General features: G+C 45.5%; 1 protein-coding gene and 1 pseudogene across 1 annotated transcript in view; one reads left to right on the plus strand and one right to left on the minus strand.

The window, feature by feature from the left end:
• The window catches only part of LOC109027128 (snRNA-activating protein complex subunit 5-like), a 283,079-nt pseudogene that overhangs the window by 248,202 nt on the left and 15,908 nt on the right, over positions 1-18,969 (minus strand).
• Positions 584-18,969, plus strand: part of LY86 (lymphocyte antigen 86) — a 66,536-nt gene continuing 48,150 nt past the window's right edge. Inside the window, exon 1 of the mRNA XM_004043236.4 lies at positions 584-834. Coding sequence (XP_004043284.1) covers positions 699-834 — 136 coding nt within the window. The 5' untranslated portion in view covers positions 584-698. The remainder of the gene's footprint in view (positions 835-18,969) is intronic.

Here is an 18,969-nt window from a genome sequence, read left to right on the forward strand (position 1 = left end):
TTCCTACTTTTTCTACCAAGCCAAACCCAGAAATAGAACACGGCTCACTTCTCAGGGCTATTGCCTCTGCCTCATCTCCAGAGACCACATCTGCAGCTCCCAAAACAAGGTCTGTTCTGCAGCTGGACAATTCACTGCTAAAATCCCAAACCTAAGAGCAGAGCCAAAGCCAGAGGAGAGGAAAGTGACAATAGGGCCAAAGCCTCATTCCAGATTCCAAATGTCATTCTGTAGCCCTCGTGCTATCAGCTGCTTGCTGGCTGCAGCCAGGTCCCTGGTCCATACACAGCCTGCATCAAGAGCCTGCAGAGACTCGGGGGCTGGAGATGGGAAACAGATGGTGGCCTGCGCTTTGTCTTTCCCAAGTTTACAACCTCACCTGGGGGTGGAGACTGTTCCGAGGGGCCCCAAGAGGTAAGTTCACGCATCACTACTGACCCTCTCCCTGTGAAAGCAGAAAGTCAACAAGCATCCTACCCCAGACCAGACCAGCCACACCTGTAGATTCAAGGTTCTGGGGGAACAGTATTCAAATGCCTCTGCTCTCAGCCTTTTACTTCTGACTGTGGTTCCCAGGGAGTCTAAAATTTGAGAAGTGAAACTGAACATCCCACCGCCTTAGTGAGGCGAGAGGAAGAAATTTTACAGGCTTTTTATTGGCCGGTTATTTTTCTGTGTGTCCCATACAGGCCTCCACCATGAAGGGTTTCACAGCCACTCTCTTCCTCTGGACTCTGATTTTTCCCAGCTGCAGTGGAGGCGGCGGTGGGAAAGCCTGGCCCACACACGTGGTCTGTAGCGACAGTGGCTTGGAAGTGCTCTACCAGAGTTGCGGTAAGCCCTTGCAGTACACCCATGTGTGTTTATGGGGAAAGCAAGGCCCACAGATGTGAGCCGCTAGTGCTCAGTTGGAGCTGGGGTGGGTGAGGGGAGTTGGGGTGGGGAGAGGGGACCAGCAGCTGAACACTTTCTCCACCTGCAGCAGGTCTGGGAGGGCCACTGGGAGCCTTTGGGAGAAGGAGGGGTGGGGCCAGGGCGGGGAGCGGAAGAGAGAATGGCAGAGCAACAAAGAGTACAAGAGAAATTGAATCTAAATATAGCCATTTACTAACACCACAGAACCCAAAAAAGAACAAAATGATCAGTGAGTCTACCAAATCATCAAACCTCACCAGTTGAAAATTAGGAAAAGAAGCTTCCAGTAGGCCCTTCCCCAACACTGTACACCTGGGCTACCTTTCCATCTGATGTACTTTGCAAGTGAAGTGAAAAGATCACTTCTGCCCAAAGAGAAGATTCCTGTCCCTCTCTGGACACTTTCAGAGCTTTCACTGCAGCAGTAGCTCTCATGAATTCAGCAAGCACTTCGCATGCAGCTATCAATGCCAGGGTTTCTCAGTGCTAGAGATAATAAAAGTGCATACGCCAGGCCTGTCACCCCAGCGGGCCAACCCAATACGCCAACAGATAAATTGCAGTTCAGTGAAGAGAATGCAGTGAACTGTGGTAAGAAGTGTCAGAACCAACCAATCGGGCTGTGTCTTAGTCAGCTAGGGTTGCCATAACAAAGTACCACAGGCTGGGGACTTAAATAATAGAGATTTATTTCCTCACAGCTCTGGAAGCTGGGCTGGTTTCTCCTGAGACCGCTCTCCTTTGCTTCTAGGTGGCATCTTCTCCCTGTCTCCTCATGTGCTCTTCCCTCTGTGTACATCTGTGTCCTCATCTCTTCTTCTTATAAGGACACAATCATATCAGATTAGGGCCCACCTTCATGGCCTCACTTTAGCTTAATCAGCTCTTTAAAGACCCTATCTCCAGCAGGGTGTGGTGGCTCACACCTGTAATCCCAGCACTTTGGGATGCTGAGAAGGGTGAACCACTTGAGGTCAGGCTTTCAAGACCAGCCTGACCAACATGGTGAAATCCTGTTTCTACTAAAAATGTAAAATTAGCTGGGCGTGGTGGCACGTGCCTGTAATTCCAGCTACTTGGGAGGCTGAGGCAGGAGAATTGCTTGAACCCAGGAGGTGGAGGTTGCAGTGAGCCAAGATCGTGCCATTGTACTCCAGCCTGGGCAAGAGGAGCAAAACTCTGTCTTAAAAAAAAAAAAAAAAAAAAAAAAAAAGACCCTATCTCCACATACAGTCACATTCTAAGATACCGTAGTCCCCCCAGTCTGCTAGGAATACGTTCCAAGGCTCCCAGTGGATGCCTGAAATCATAGATCGTTTTGAACCCTACATATACTATGGTTTTTGGACCCAATAAATCAGACAGCTACTAAGTGACGGACAGGCAGGTAGTAGAGACAACATGGATATTCTAAGACAATTCATGTTCCTGGTGGGATGGAGCTGGACAGCATGAGATTTCATCATGCTACTCAGAAGGATGCTCAATGTCAAACTTATGAATTATTTCTGGAATTTTCTATTTAATATTTTTGGACTGCAGTTGGCTGAGAGTAACCAAAACCTTGGAAAGTGAAATCTTGGATAAGGGGGCTGTACTGTACTGGGGGTTGGGACTTCAACACATAAATTTGAGGGGATGCAATTCATCCCATACAGGGCTCCCAAGTGGGGAGCAATTCAGGAGCCCAGCCTCAGGATCACATCTGCTGTTAGAGGGACTGGCTTGTGCAAACGCATGGCATTGTGATATCTGCCACTTTGGAGGGAGATGGGGGCAAAATGCCGTTTGAACTGCAGGAGATGGAAAAGAGAAGTTGATTAAGCATCTGAATTGGCCTCACTCTAAGCTGGGGAGTGATGATGCAGTGCTTGAGCAAGTACCTGATCCTACAACTGCCACCCAAAGAGCTGCCCAGAGAGGTCCAGATGGTCACTCTAGTCACCAGGGCCATTTGTTCAATTTGACCTTACTCTTTTAAAAATAAGGGACATTGAAGTGCACACGCACACAAAAATTAAAAATAAGTAAAAGAGAATGAACGACTGGATGCTGGAAGTGCTGATCTTGTCACTCTAGGTTTTCCCATGGCATCAGGACCACTAGTATCCCATTCATTTTCAGTGCAGGATGAGAAGCAAGATGTGAGATAAATGGACTGGTCAGGGTTGGTTTTTCCAATTCATCCTTGCATAAAGGTTGCCACAGCTGATCTGTCTCCCAGACTCACCCTCTGCCTGCAGCCAGGCCGGTGCATCCTTTCAAGTCACTTGCAAGAGGACTGGGCACATCAGGGAAAGAAAAAGGACACATCACCTGCCCACAGGAGGATGGCTCTTTCCTCTGTAGGTGAAGTTGCCCCATGGAGTCAGTGAATGTCTTAGCCAAGCCACTCAGAATAAGAGATGGAAGAGATGCAGTTCTCATCCAAGGGAGTGGGAAGATCAGACAATTAAGCAACAGGGTAAATGCTTTGTGTGAAAGGCTGTAGTGAAGGCAGGCATTGTGCACCAGGGACATAGTATTCAGATGATGGTGAGGTTGGCATCTGGATCTGTTGGAAAAGGAGTCACCAAGCCTAAGTTGAGGCTTAAAGACTGATGAAAATAGTAATGATAACACCTCATGTTGGTGGAGGCCACCAGGCTAAGTACTTTACATGCATCGTTCTTATGTTGCAGATGTGTAAACTGAGGGATAAAGATGTTATGAATAGTGAACTTTTCCAAGGCCACACAGCTAATAGTGGCAGAATTATATCCCCAGGGTCACAGAGAAGGTAAGGCATTGAGGAACTACTGATGGAATTAAAACAAATTGATCCCCAGCCTGCCTGACTCCAGAACCCATGCTCTAAAACTCCCTGTGGTCTAGAGTTTAATCAGCAGGCAAAGTGGACTAAAGGACGGGTGAGAGGAGAAGTTTGGCAGAGACAATGACATGCGTGAAGGCAGGAAAATGAGACCAGGCACAGGGTTCAGGGAACTGCGGGAGGGCTGAAAACACAAAGGGCTGAAAGAGGAAGTGGAAGATATGAGCAGGACCCCAGACAATGGCGGGCTGCCTCCCTTTGGCCAGGAGGTTGCATTTTAGAAAGATCCTCGGGCAGTAAGCAGGAGTGTAGATTTTGAATTGGAAGCTATTTGAGGCTGAAAATAGGGTTTTCTCCAGGTGGAGCAATAATTCAGGAAAGAAACCACTAAGGCCTGAGTTGACATCATTTCCGCAGTCTTGATAAACTTGAGGAGAAGGGAAACTTCACAAGCAGTTACTGGGCTCTCAATACTGACTAGGAAGTAAGCACAGTTTTCTGAAAAAGCGGAAGTCCTGGCCTGGCCAACTGTCCATGACACAGGAAAGAAGAGAGCCACTGTCTTTACTAAAGCAAGAGGAGGAGCAAACACAGTCAGGGCCTTGGGTTTGCTAAATCACGAGTCCCAGGGTTACAAAAGCCCAGAGACTCCACCCCATGCACACACCACAAACACCCACCGATATATTTATTTATATGCTGCCTCCAGCATATACACGAAGATGTGAGGAGATGACAGAAATACTTATGATTGGAAGGGGAAATAAGCAGCAGTGGAAGAAGCAGGGTGAGGGGAAGCATAAGGGAAAGTGCTATGGACTGAATGTTTGTGTCCCCTGAAGATTCATGTTAAACCCTAATCCCAGTGTGACAGCATTAGAAGGTGGGGCCTTTAGGAAGTGATTAGATCATGAGGATGGAGACTTCATAAATGGGATTAATACCTTAAAAGAAGAGGCCAGAGATCTCCCTCTTTTCACCACATGAGGACACAATGAGAAGGTGGCTGTCTGTAAACCAGGAAGCGAGCCCTCACCAAGAACCTGCTCCTGCTGGCTCCCGGATCTCAGAATTCAACCCTCCAGGACTCTGAGAAATCAGTGTTGGCTGTTTAAGCCCCCCAGTCTATGTAATTTGTTAAACCTGCCTGAGTTGGCTAAGGGGAAATCATAAAGGCAGGAGAGGTTAGGACACATGTAACAGATAGAGCAGCATGAGCGGTAAGAGCTTAGAATCTGGAGTCAGCAAAGCTCATTCGAATCTTGGGCAACACTCTAGATCTCATGTTATTGTTTGTAAGGAGGGTGTATTAGTTTCCTGTTGCTGCTGTAACAAATTTCTACTTGGTGGCTGAAAACAACACATGTATTTGCTCATAGTCCTGTGGTCAGAGTCCAAAATCAATTTCACTGGGTAGGCAGGGCCTGGGCCTTGCTCCCTTAGAAGCTCTGGGGGAGAATCCCTTTCTTTTCTTTTCCAGCTTGTATAGGTGCATTCCTTGGCCTGAGGCTTCTTCCTCCATCTTCAAAGCTGACAGTGTAGCATCCTGCTTCCTTCTATCATCACATGGCCTTCCTGTTCTGTTTCAAAGCTCCCTCTGCCTCCTTCCTGTAAGGACCCTTGTGATTAGGATCATCTCCCCAACTCAAGATCCTTAATCACATCTGCAAAGTCTCTTTTGCCAAGTAAGATAAGATTCACATGTTCCAGGGGTTAAGAGGTAGACATCTTCGGGGACCATTATTTAGCCTAATGTCATAGGGAGAATATATTACCTACCCAAAGAGCTGTGTGAAGATTATGTGAGAAGGACTATATGAAAGGTGCTTAGCACATACTGTGCACTCAATGTATCTTTGCTGCTGATGATTTTGTACAGTATTTTACAACTGATTGAGGTATAATAGACTCTGAGCTTCCTTGAAGCCAAATCAAACAAGGAAATGGCATTGTTTCTGAAATAAAATTAGTTTTTAAGATGCTCAGCTTTTCCTGATATAGGGATGAGCGATGAGGGGAATTTCTCCCCAGAGTAGATGGCATCCTGGATGGCGTCTCTACTGAGATGCCATGGTGACTCAAACCCGCTGTTTCTCATGATGCCCCTTGGTGCAGGTCAGGAAGCCAGAATCAAGATACATTCTGCAAAGGGCCAAGGCAGAATCCTCCATGAATATAGCATACAGCAATCACAGGTCAGCCTTCTTTGAGAGTGAAGGTTAGATTGTGTACAGGAATGGATAAGCTGCATGTCCTGTGGGCAATCCTCCATAAATATTGTTGCCATTGGTTTTGTTACTGGATGTTCGTAAGGGTCAGATAGCAGAGTTCTGGATTGTATTTTCTGGCAAGGGCCCAGTGTTATAATTTCACATGCTTTGACATCAACCAGGCAGAGGAGGACCTGTGACACATGCTCAAATGACTTATGTCCCCCTTTGGTTTCCCTGATACTCACAGTCTACCTGGACAGAGAAGTGGCTCCTAGAAGTTGTGTAAGGCAGACACTTGCGAACCAGAGCCCGCAGGCCAAACCCCACTCGGTGCCTGTTTGTGTATGGCCTGTGAGCTAGGGATGATCTTTACATTTTTAATGTTAAAGAATTCAAAAGAAGAAGAATATTCATGACACATGGAAATTATCTGAAATTCAAATTTCTGTGTCCATAAATAAAGTTTTATTTGACACAGCTGCACCCATTCTTTTAGATGTTGTTTGTGCTACTCTTGTGTTACAATGGCAAGGTAGTGTGACAGTGACCACATGGCAAGGCTCCACAGAGCGTTATATATTAATCATCTGGAACTTTCTAGAAAAGGCTTGCCAATCCCTGGCCAAGAGTAGGAAGGAATCTCTTAAACTCTGCACCAGATCAGAGTCTCAAGTTCCAGGCCTTCCAGATGATTCTACCCACAGAGAGGCTGCATGAGCAAGTGAACTCAATGGTAAACCCACCATGATTGCAAGGTATTTATAAGATCCTTTTCAGAGAATCATCATTGTCATAATAACCTCTCCCTTCTGCATGCCACTTTAAAATTTATGAAGTCCTTCCATTGACAAAGCCTCATTTAATCCTTACTAACAGGTAGATAGGAAGTTTATCTCCATTTTCTGGATATAGAAACTGAAGCGTACACACATTAAGCATTTTAATAAAGTAATATACCTGAGCCATGATACAAACCTATGTGTCCTTACTGCATGCTCAGTGACATAGAGCTGTCATAGAACTCTAGTAGGGAGTAAGTCATGCCATCAGATCCCAGAAATACAGGGTGAGACCAGGCAGAAGGCACAGCACAAAAGATAAGTCTTCAGGTAAAAAAGTGAAAACCCCAAGCAGTCTGTGGACCAGCAAAAGAAGGATGGGGAGGAAGAGGAGATCAGGAAGAGAGGGGGGTGGTGAGGGAGAGGGAAAGAGAGGACGAGAGAAAAGAGCGGAAGGAGGAGGAAAAAGAGGAAAAGGAAGAGGGGGAGAAAGAAGAGGAAGGGAAAAAGGAGTAGGAGGAGGGAAGAGAACAAGAAGGAGGGAAGGGGAGGAGGAGGATGAGGAAGAGGTGGGGAAGAGGAGGAGGAGGTGGTGGAAGAGGAGGAAGAGGAGAGAAATGAGAAGCAGGAGAGGAGAAGGGGAGAAGAAAGAAGAGGGGAGAAGAGAAGGGGGAGGAAGGGGGAGTGGAAAAAGAGAGGGAGAGGAAAGGAGGGGAGACATTCATCTCCTGATGAAAGAATGGCTTCCCTCCTGCCCCACCCCACCCCAGCCCCATCCTCTCTACGCACATCCAGAACTGGGCCAATTTGGCTCTTCCCAAGTATCCTTCAGGAACATACGGCCACCTCAGAAGAGAAGGAGCCCTACCACATCTCCGTTTTTCAGCCACGTGCACCAAGTTCTTGTTTGTTGCAAAGTGATGTCTAGAAATGACATCTTCCAAATTAAAAGAAGTATATGTAGGGCCATTCTCTTATCATTAAGAACAGCATATTTTATAGTCAGAGCCCTCCTGCACAGGAGGCATGCTAATTTCCTGAGGAAGCCCTATTTCCCATCCCCAACCATTCCACCACGAGGTAGTCAGTGAGCGGGGAGGGGAGGAAGCCCTATTCAGCAGTGTGTGGAGGGCTGTGGGTGGTCCCTGTGGGACCTGGCAACCCCCTGGAAGCATCCAGGGTCAGTGTACCATGGCATCTGGTCACCAGGCTTCACACTTGTAATCAGCACCTGCTCTCCTCCCCTTAAAGACAGTCGGCCTTTAAGTCCACCTCTGCCTAAGTAGGCTTCCCATGCTGCTGATGTTTGCTACAGGGCAGGTGCTTTAGCTGACCCCCAAAAAGCCTCTTAATTACAAAGCCTGCATCAAGTCACATGTGCCTGAATCATCCATCAAAGTGGCCAAACGGGACAATTAATCAGACTTGAAGAATGTAAAACATCTTCGTACAGAATAGAGGGTAAGCTGCAAACAACCTCGCCATGTAGCAGAACCAACAGGATATACTGATAAAATGCTCATAGAAAACATTCTAAAAGCTGCCCCAGGAGAAAATGGATGGGGAAAATGCTACTTTCCTCAGAACCTAATAATTCTGAAGGAAGTGGAGCATAAAACAAGCATGCATGAAACATCAAAAAAAGAAAAACCTCACAGGTCATCTAGTCACTTAGCAATACTTTCAAATATTGCATACAGACAGCAATTTCTCTCTTCATTTATTTTCCCAGATTAACAAGGATATAAAACTATAATTTAGGAAAAGTAGACAAATAGCTAGAGAGAAAGATGCAATTTCAGAGGGATGACTCTGGGCGCGCAGGATTGAACAGCTAGCTGCCTTGAGTAGGGCAAGACCTTTTGGCCCAAATTTAAAGAGAGGAAGTTGATAAAGAAACACAGGAATATCCACACTGTGGTGCAGATTTTTTTAATGCTAGATGAAAGTGAACGCTGCCAGAAGGGAAGCAAGCCACGTAGGTGTGTTCCTACGACCACGCCACCAAGATCCTCTGGGTTTCCATTGGTGGGAACGTTTTACAGCCCAACCTCCAAGCCTGAGTTAATTCTCCAAAGTACTTTTTAAACGAGATGCTAAGTAACTTAGTGAATAGAAACCTAGAGAGGGAAAAAAGCCAAGAGTCTGTAGTTCTAAAGAGGCCTCTTCAGCAGGCAGGAAACGTTTTCCCAAACGCTGCTCACAGCTATTTCCATCCTTAGGCAAAATCTTAATGGGCAGCTCCGCTCATGTTTTGGGAGGAGAATCTTTGGAGAGGTAGAAATGGGAAGGGCTGTCCTCCAGCCCAGCAGCTATTTTTGTAGAAACTACAGCATAGGCAGCACATTCCTAAAGCAGCAGCGATTGTGAGGTCTTGGGCATGGTTTCAGACCCAGGCCCGCAGGAGGGGGAGTGTGAAGACCAGAGCAGTTTCTGTTTTCTCCAGAGCCCAAGGAAAGCGAAGGTGAAAGAACCCATTCCCAGCTCCAGTAGTGCAGCCAGCACTCCTGGCAGAACCTGACAGCACCAGGTGCCCCATGAGGCAGGAGCTCCAGGTGGACAGAGGTTGTCGATCCTAATTAGAGCAGTCAGAAGGCACAGAACGGGAGCAGGGCTGAGGATGGAGTATAGAGAGGCAGGTGCTTCCTCCAAAACCTGAACAAGGCGGGGTTTTCACTGAAATAAAAGGGTGACCCATCCGCGACCTGTGTACCATCTAGGTTGGTGTTCATTCCTTTCCAGGGATGCCATGTAAGGCAATATCTGAGGCCCCTGATCCATTAGCTTTGACTGGGGTTCTAGAGACACCAAGTGGGCAACAGAAGAAGCATGGTGGGATCTATCAGGAAACCAATATTTGCACCTCCATCTGTGGGATTCGTGTGCAGTAGGTAGTGTGCACGTCAGCATCCACCAGCCCCTGCATGGGACCCAGGAAGACATCACTGTGTGTCCCTCCTCCAGTGCTCCCTGCCCTCAGCAGAAGTGAGTGGTAACCAACACAGTGGCCAGGAAGAAAAAATCCCCAGCCCAGAAATCTCCAGTCACGTTTCCAAGCACAGTTTACAGTCTAAGGTTCACAGGGGCTGCCTGGTTAGCCAGAATGGCGTCCAAAGGCTCTCTTATTTGAAACCTGACACCTTCCCTTCTGGCCAGTGGAAGCTACACCAGCCTCAGTGATAAATCTAGAAAAGAATTATCAGGATTCCTTTTGCTTCCTAACCATTAGAATCCTTCCCCATAGCTGAGATCTTTCTTATTCAAAGGGCCTCTCTGTGTGCTTTAGTGCTCAGTTTAGTCTTCTTATATTGTATTTTTAAAATATCCCTTTAAACAATTCAACGCTACTTACACAACTAGTAACTCAAAACTTTGTAAATTTAACAAATTAATTTTTGCAGACATACGTACACTGGCCACAAATTTGTCTTAAACATCTAATCGAATATAGCAGATTTTTTTAATTTGTCTTATAAATTTCAAAAGCAGACAAAGCACAAATTATCACAAAATTATTCAACTCATTATTCTTTTTCTTAACCTCATTTCAAAATACTGATACCATGAGTTTACATTTATCTCTTTATTATCTTTGTACTGACATTTATTTTTACCTATACTACTAAACTTTCCCAAGATTACAGTAATATTTATCTCTATTTTTCTGGGTGTCTAATACATTCCAGACCAAAGATAAAGGCTATCTCTTCAGATCATCTGAGGATGCAGGTTTTGACTTACCAACCAATTGATTCTGGGCTTGGTGGCCAGTCCACAAGTTGAGCTCTCTTTACTTAAATTTTACCTATTACGTGCTTAAGACAATTTATGCCTCTTCCTTCACAAAGTTCCCTCTACCCTGCTGCTTTTTTTCTCAAGTGACATGCTCTTTAAGTTGTGCTAAGTCAGTGTCTTGTAACTCATTGTCCCACCCTTATTGTATATTGACCTGGCCTACAGGCATCATTGGAAACTCATGCCTGCCCTTGCCTTCTCCACATATCGTTAGAGGGGTGATTTACAGGACATGCTGAACTTTGTCTGCATGGTCAAGGTTAATCCTTACAACACTTAGCTAGTTCATCATCCTAGAACACAGCATTGACCTGTCTTTCCATTTGTATATTCTGTGCCATCACTGGAGCTGATTTGACTGTTGCCTGATATTCTGCCTAATTTGTATATGGGACCACTTGAGCTGATCAGTCCTTCTGTTCCATTTTTCCCAAGACTATCTGGCTCATTCACAACTCTTTGTCCTTACTCCTACTTGCTTACAAAGATAGAAAAAACTGCATAGTTGTCTCTGATCTATCCATATGGATGGAAATGCTTGGAATCTCCAAATAACTAAGAATGAGGCTCCGTGCTCATCTAATGCTTGGGACATGACCCAATTTCCTTCCCATCTTTGTTATCACCTAGACATGCCTGCTAAGTAATTCTGAAAGACAGAATCACGAGAGATGAGGTCTTCAGGAGCTCAAAACAGTAGTCTTCCTATTTCTAGGAACTGCCTGGTATTGTTAATGCCATTCACTCCAATCAGCAGAGGACACTTGAGCACTTTCCCTTAACCTACCCTCTAGCATTCCATCAGTGCAGTCGTAGAGAACTTTGGTCTTTTCAGTCAGTTCTTAGTGGCTAGGGACAAGAGGGAAGCATGCCCCAGTGTGGGGTGAGACACTGGAGTGGTTCCTGAATGTCAGCTTGATGTCCTGTGAGGCTGACTGATTGGATTTTGACAGTGTCTCCCTTGCGGCTACTGGTGAAGCATTGGGTTGCAGAGAGCTGTCACATGATGACCTATTTCCCTACAAGCCTGGTGCTCTGCAGGCACAAAGAGAGGGGTCAGTATTCTGCCAGTCCCTTCCCACAGGCAGACGGGGTTCCCTTATAGGACTGGAAAATGTTCAGGCAAGATAGAGAGCCTCAGGGCTTCAAGCCAAGTGCCTCCTTGTTTAGAAAAGGAACTTCTGAGCCAGAAAACCAGTGTGTCCTAACCATGGTCACAAAGCCAGCCAGCCAGCAGCAGAGCCCGACAGCACCCTCCCAGGCAAACTCTGCTTCTTATTCAAGCATAAAAACCATCACATGAAGCAAACTCACCCAATGTCAGGTGAAAGATGCTACATAATAAACCAAGACCAGACCCTCTCCTGCACACCCACATCCCCAAAGCACAAAGGATCCTCTCACTAGGCAGCCCTCCTCTTAGGGCAATTTCCCCACATCCTGTTTTGCCCAAGAGCCTACAAATAAGGGCCTTTGAATATATAAGAGACCACTGGGGGCCTCTCTACAGACCCTCTCCTGCACACCCACATCCCCAAAGCACAAAGGATCCTCTCGCTAGGCAGCCCTCTTAGGGCAATTTCCCCACATCCTGTTTTGCCCAAGAGCCTACAAATAAGGGCCTTTGAATATGTAAGAGATCACTGGGGGCTCCTTTATAATATTGAGAAGATAAGCAATTCCATAATTGTACTGTTATTGTAAACTTTACATAGAAATGGCATTTTCATAGGGCAGTGAAAGCAAGAGCTTGTTTAGGGTAAGGGCTGCCTTCCTCTGTGATAGGAGCCTCATTAAGGAGTCCAACAGCCTTTAGTAAACACATAACCATGACAGGGGATGCCTGATGAAAATATAGCAGATCAACCAGGCGCGGTGGCTCATGCCTGTAATCCTAGCACTTTCAGAGGCCGAGGCAGGCAGATCACCTTAGGTCAGGAGTTCGAGATCAGTTGGTCCAACATGGCGATACCCTATTTCTACTAAAAATACAAAAAATTAGCCAGGTGTGGTGGTGGACGCCTGTAATCACAGCTACTCAGAGGCTGAGGCAGGGGAATCGCTTGAACCCGGGAGGCAGAGGTTGCAGTGAGTGGATATTGCACCATTGCACTCCAGCCTGAAAGACAGAGTGAGACTCCATCAAAAAAAAAAAAGAAGAAGAAAATAGAAAATATAGCAGGTCACTTGGGCCCCTAACACCCCAAAGCTTGAGAGGCCAGGGCCTGCTTCTGGTCTTTTCTCCAAATGTAGAAAGGCTCGCTGCATACAACCAACTTCATCCATCAGATAAACACCAAAATCCTTCCACTTCTCTCCACTGGGATCATTTGCCACGGGTCTGGATCACTGGATGGAGGATATTTTCCTAAAGGGAAGCATGAGGAGCCTCAAGTCTCCAGAGAATAAGTTCTAGACTGACCTACACTGCGCTTTTTGGAGAGAAGACAGGAACGTCATTCTTCCAGGATGAGCAACAGCTTTTCTGCCTCACACTTGACTTCAGTTTTGACTAAATTAAAGGGCAATTCATGTGTAAATCAGAGCACACTTCCAAAAAATACCTGAGGGGAAAATTGCCAGTGGCCCTTTGTTTATTTCAAGCAGTGGCTGAACAGAGTGCAGGCTTGCTAGCAAGTATCAGGTATCCTAACAAAAATGCGCCTGAGGTTTTAGGGTCAATAACAAAAACAATGAACAGGAGACTCTGACGTAAATACTACCTGATCTCAGGATCTCAGCAGAGCTTCTTTCCTGGGGGAGTGGATCTTCAGCATTTGGGAGAAGCAGTGGTAGGAGAACAGGCAACAGAGAGAGAAGGCCACAGTTCCCTTCCTGCTAAACTACAGTCATCCCCTACATCTCAACCATGCCAGAAGATGGAAAGTGAGGGTCAAACATGGAAATATCTTCACGGAAAGGGCAGATAATGAACAAAGAGGATAAGCTGCAATACACAATAGAAAGCAGTTGCAATATACAATAGAGGCCTGGCGCGGTGGCTCACGCCTGTAATCCCAGCACTTTGGGAGGCCGAGGCAGGCAGATCACGAGGTCAGGAGATCGAGACCATCCTGGCTAACACAGTGAAACCCTGTCTCTACTAAATACAAGAAATTAGCCAGGCGCAGTGGTGGGCACTTGTAGTCCCAGCTACTCGGGAGGCTGAGGCAGGAGAATGGTGTGAACCCAGGAGGCAGAGCTTGCAGTGAGCAGAGATCATGCCACTGCACTCCAGCCTGGGAGACAGAGCGAGACACTGTCTCGAAAAAAAAAGAAATACACAATAGAAAGCAGAAGGGACCATGGTGCTTGCCTCATCTAAAGAGGGAAACTGCTGTTTCCCTCCATCTGATTGCCATGTGGGAATGCAGGACCTGGGATGCCTGATTTCCTCATTTTTCAAAAGAAGCTAAAGTTCTTCATCTAGAGGTGCAGCCCCCTAATTTATAAATATGGCAACTATTTTAAGTGTGTTTAAATATTGTGCAGACCAACAAAACCCATCTGGAAGCTAGGAACCGTACAGGGGCTACCCATTTGCAGCCTCTGCTATGGAAAAAGGGTTTAGCCAGGTCATGCCTTTTATGCCACCTGACCGTACCACCTTCCTTCCCCTTCTTGACTCAAAGCATTTCCAGGAAACATCCTTCAGTTCGATTTTACCATCACCACCCTTTGTATCAAAATGGTGTCACTACATGAGTCCTGAAGAATGCTAATTATATAATAGTTATGTATCCACTTGTTCTGTTTGGAATATTCTCATCAGCCCAACAATCAAGTATTCAAGTATATCTAGTTCATGCCAGTCCCATCACCATTTGAACACCTGGAATTGCTAGATTTGATAACTAGCAGACCCAAATCTATTAAAAATTCTTCTCGATACCCACAAACACCACTAAAACATGCATTTCCAAAACACAGCCGAAAGCAAGAAACCTGGTGTAAATTACTCTGGTGATGAAACCATATCGGAATTAGTACAGTATACATAGTCCATACTCAATGTGAATTACAGGAATTTGCTTAAATATTGCTTAAGTTTAGAGTTTCCTCAGAAATGGACCCTGGCACTAAGAATTGAGTGCAAGTTTGTTTGAGAAATGATCCTGGTAGGCACCAGGAGAGTGAAGAAGCGAGACAGGGAAGAAAAAGAAGCCAGCGCAGGCCACCACTGTGGGTAACTGGGGTTCAGTCCTTCTGGAGACCCTGGGGAGCCCTTGTGAAACATGCCTTAGAGATGTCATATCTCAAGGGTGAAGAAACTGGGGTATTCATCTATCAGCTCCCACCTATTATTTGTTGAGAGCTGTTCCTGGAGGCATTAACTCTCAGCACCCCGGCTTAACTGTGTATTGGACAAGCTTACTCCCAGTCACAGAAAGCCCTCAAACAAAGAGTTATAGGTGTTTACAGGAAGAAATCTTTGAGGAAAATTAATACTGGTGTCTTAGTTCATTCAGGCTGCCATAAAAAAGTACTTTAGATCGTGTAACTCAAACAGAAATTCATTGCTCACAGTTCTAGAGGCCAGGGAGTCAGAGATCAAGGTGACAAGAGGTTCAGTGCCTAGGGAGCGCTCACTCTCTGCTTTACAGATGGTCCTCCCGACTCTGTCCTTATATGGCAGAAAGAGCAAACGAGCTCCCTCAGACCTCTTTTATGAAGGCACTTGTCCCATTTATGCGGGTGCTGCCCTCATGACCTGATGACGTCCCAAAGCCTCCACCTATTAATATGATTGCATTGGGAATTAGGTTTTAACATATAAATCTGGGAGGACACAAACATTCATACCATAGCACCCTGCAGTGTCCTTGTGCACTCAGATCTCTAGCATCACACTAAAGCATTCATGAACAGGACACTGGCAAAAGAGAAACCAAGACAGTTCACAAAAAAATTACCCACACATCTAAGGAAACTGTATGGGCAGTCTTCTTGTCTACATAAAAAACTTCTTTCTGTCATAAAAAACTGCCTTGCTATAAAATATCTGAAAATAATCGATAAAATATGACAGAAATCTTTTAAATATATAGCTGAGCTTGCAATAAAAAAAAAAAAAAAAGCAACAACAACAAAATGATGAGAGGTCTCCAGAAGCCAAAACAAAGCAAAAGCCAAAAAAAAAAAAAAAAAAAAAAAACACATGCACACAGAGTGGAAAAACAGTGAAGTTGTGTCTACTCACAGAAAATGTGTCAATGTCCATTAACCAGAACTTAGGCTTTAATGGCTGTGCATGAGTTTGGTAAGGAAGCCCTTCCCCATGTGAGATGGAAAGTTGATCCCTCCATGAAGCTACAACCTTCTAAGAGTTACAGTCACAGTAAAAAAATAATAGTAATAAATTAAGAAATAATAAAAGAAAAAGAAACAAGCAAGTGAGGAAGAAAAACACTATTAGGCAAAACAGAAAACAAAAAAACTTATCTAACTCTGCCTAATCTCTTGGGAAACTAAGTCTTCCATACAAATATGTCATCTAAGTATACTATCATCTAGGTTTGGGCCCCAAATGTATATACTACCTTCATAGTTCAAAAAAATCTTAAGCCTAGAAATTAAATGTAGAGTGGTTCTTGATTGGGAACATCTGAGGCATATAGGAAGAAGAAAATATTAATTATCTCTATGGGGTCATATACCCTCAATTCACATTTCACTGGGTCTCTAAATTTTTAACCATAAGCTCACAGTCCAAAATTTAAAAAGACAAGGAAATAAACCACCATGAGAAAGAGTCAGCAAAATTCTACGCAAACTGTAGAATTCTACATCCAAAGATATTAGATTTTAGAAATATAAGATACAGTATATAAAATGTATAGCTTAATTAAAAAAACTCAAAACATGAGAAAAAAATAGTATCAAAATAATCAGGGAGGTTTGAAAATAAAATAAGACCCTTTAAAATGCAACATTTAATTGTTGAAATGAAAAAATAATGGTTATGTTAAAACATTGCTTTTAAAATAGCTGAAGGGAGAACTGATGGACTGGATGAAAGGTCTAGAGCTATGACTCAAAATCTACCACGAAGAAATAAAGAAACGAAAAATATGGAGCTACAGCTACAGAAGAAAATAGGGGAAAAGGCAATTTCTGAAGAAAAATGCTGAAAATTTTCCAGAACTGCAAAAGACATGCATTTCAGCTTCAATAAATGCAATAACTCTTCAATGTTTACTAGCCAGAGATATCAGTGCGTTACATTGGGGGTCTCTCCACCAGGCTACCCACAACATAGCCACATGCTTCCCACAGTTTCCCAGAGATTCGTAAAAGAAATTTCACAATTAGACCAACCAGGATAAAACCACAAACCACCAAAGGAAAAAAAAATGGTAAAAGTTGCAAGAGAAATTACCTAAAAGAAGTTATAGACTGACAGCTGGCTCCAGCAATACTCTCATAGAAAAGAGAAAATAACAACTTAGAACCTAGAATTCTATATACAGTATAGCTACAATTCTATATACAGTATAGTTAAGTCATTCAATAGTAAGTTAAAGACTTTTTGGAGAAAAAAAAAATCTAGAGTGTTTGCCACCAAGACTCTCACTAAAAGAACTTTAAAGGATATTTGAAAAGGAAATGATCCCAGAAGTCAGTTTTGAGATATAAAATGGAATGACAAGCAAAGAAGTAGCAACTTTATCAATGAATGTAATGATGATAATAATGAATTCGGAACAAGAATGTGTTAGATTTCTATCTCTGCATAACAAATACCCTAAAATTTGGCAGTTAAAAACAATAAGCATTATCACCTCACCTCGCAGTTTTTTTCCTCTGGGGCAGGAATTTGGGTGTGGTTTAGTTGGGGATCTCTGGCAAAAGGTGATGAAGTAGTCAATTCTAGGCTTGGCTGGGGGAGCAGCTGCTTCACAAACTCATGTGAGTACATGGCAATGAACAGACCTCCAAAGATCCGCTTTCATGCCCACTCACAGGGTTGTTACTGGAGTTCAAGTCTTCAATGGCTATTAGCCAGAGATATCAGTGCCTTACCATGGGGGGTCTCCCCACACGGCTACCCCATAACATGGCAACGTACTTCCCACAGAGTGGGAGAAAGCGCATGACAGATAGCTGTCATAGTCTCATGACATTGCAGCCTCATCTCAGAAGCAACATCCCAATGTTTTCGCCATGTTCTACTGCGTCTGGAATTGATGGGTTCTTCGTCTCACGGACTTAAAGAATGAAGCCGCGGAACCTCGCGGGGAGTGTTACAGTTCTTAAAAGGCAGCGTGTCCAGAGCTTATTCCTTCTGATGCTCGGATGCGTTCAGTTTCTTCCTTCTGGTGGGGTTCGTGGTCTCGCTGGCTGACTTTCCCGGTGAATGTTACAGCTCTTAAGGGGGCACTTGGAGCTCTTCGTTCCTCGCGGTGGGTTCTTAGTCTCTCTGGCTTCAAGAGTGAAGCTGCAAACCTTCACAGTATGGGTTACAACTCATAAAAGAAGCGTGGACCCAGAGTGACCACCAGCAAGATTTAATGGGCAGAGCAAAAGAACAAAGCTCCCACAGCACCTAATGCTACTCAAGCAGGTTACCGCTGCTAGCTCGGGCAGCCTGTTTTTATTCTCATCTGGCCCCACCCACATCCTGCTGATTGGTCCATTTTACAGAGAAGGCCGAGTGGTCCATTTTGACAGGGCACTGATTGGTGCGTTTACAATCCCTGAGCTAGACACAAAGGCTCTCCACCTCCCCACTAGATTAGCTAGATACAGAGTGTGGACACAAAGGTTCTCCAAGGCCCCACCAGAGTAGCTAAACACAGAGTGTCAATTGGTGCATTCACAAACCCTGAGCTAGACACAGGGTGCTGATTGGTGTATTTACAATCCCTTAGCTAGACATAAAGGTTCTCCAAGTCCCCCCCAGACTCAGGATCCCAGCTGGCTTCACCCACTGGATCCTGCACCTGGGCGGCAGGTGGAGCTGCCTGCCAGTCCCACACCGCGCACCCGCACTCCTCAGCCCTTAGGTAGTCGATGGGACCGGGGCGCCGTGTAGCAGGGGGCGGCGCTCGTCGGGGAGGCTTGGGCGGCACAGGAGCCCACGGAGCCTGGGGAGGGTCAGGCATGGCAGGCTGCAGGTCCCTATCCCTGCCCCGCGGGGAGGAAGCTATAGGCCCGACGAGAAATTGAGCACAGCAGCTGCTGGCCCAGGTGCTAAGCCCCTCACTACCCGGGGCTTGCGGGCGGACCTACAGCACTTGCGGGGCCCGCTGAGCCCACGCCCACCCGGAACTCGCGCTGGCCCGCAAGCGCCGCACGCAGCCCGGGTTCCCGCTTGCGCCTCTCCCTCCACACCTCCCCGCAAGCTGAGGGAGCGGGCTCCGGCCTTGGCCAGCCCAGAAAGAGGCTCTCACAGTGCAGCGGCGGGCTGAAGGGCACCTCAAGCGCAGACAGAGTGGGCACCAAGGCCGAGGAG

Source organism: Gorilla gorilla, chromosome 5 (assembly GCF_029281585.2).
Source record: "Gorilla gorilla gorilla isolate KB3781 chromosome 5, NHGRI_mGorGor1-v2.1_pri, whole genome shotgun sequence".
Lineage (NCBI taxonomy): Eukaryota > Metazoa > Chordata > Mammalia > Primates > Hominidae > Gorilla > Gorilla gorilla.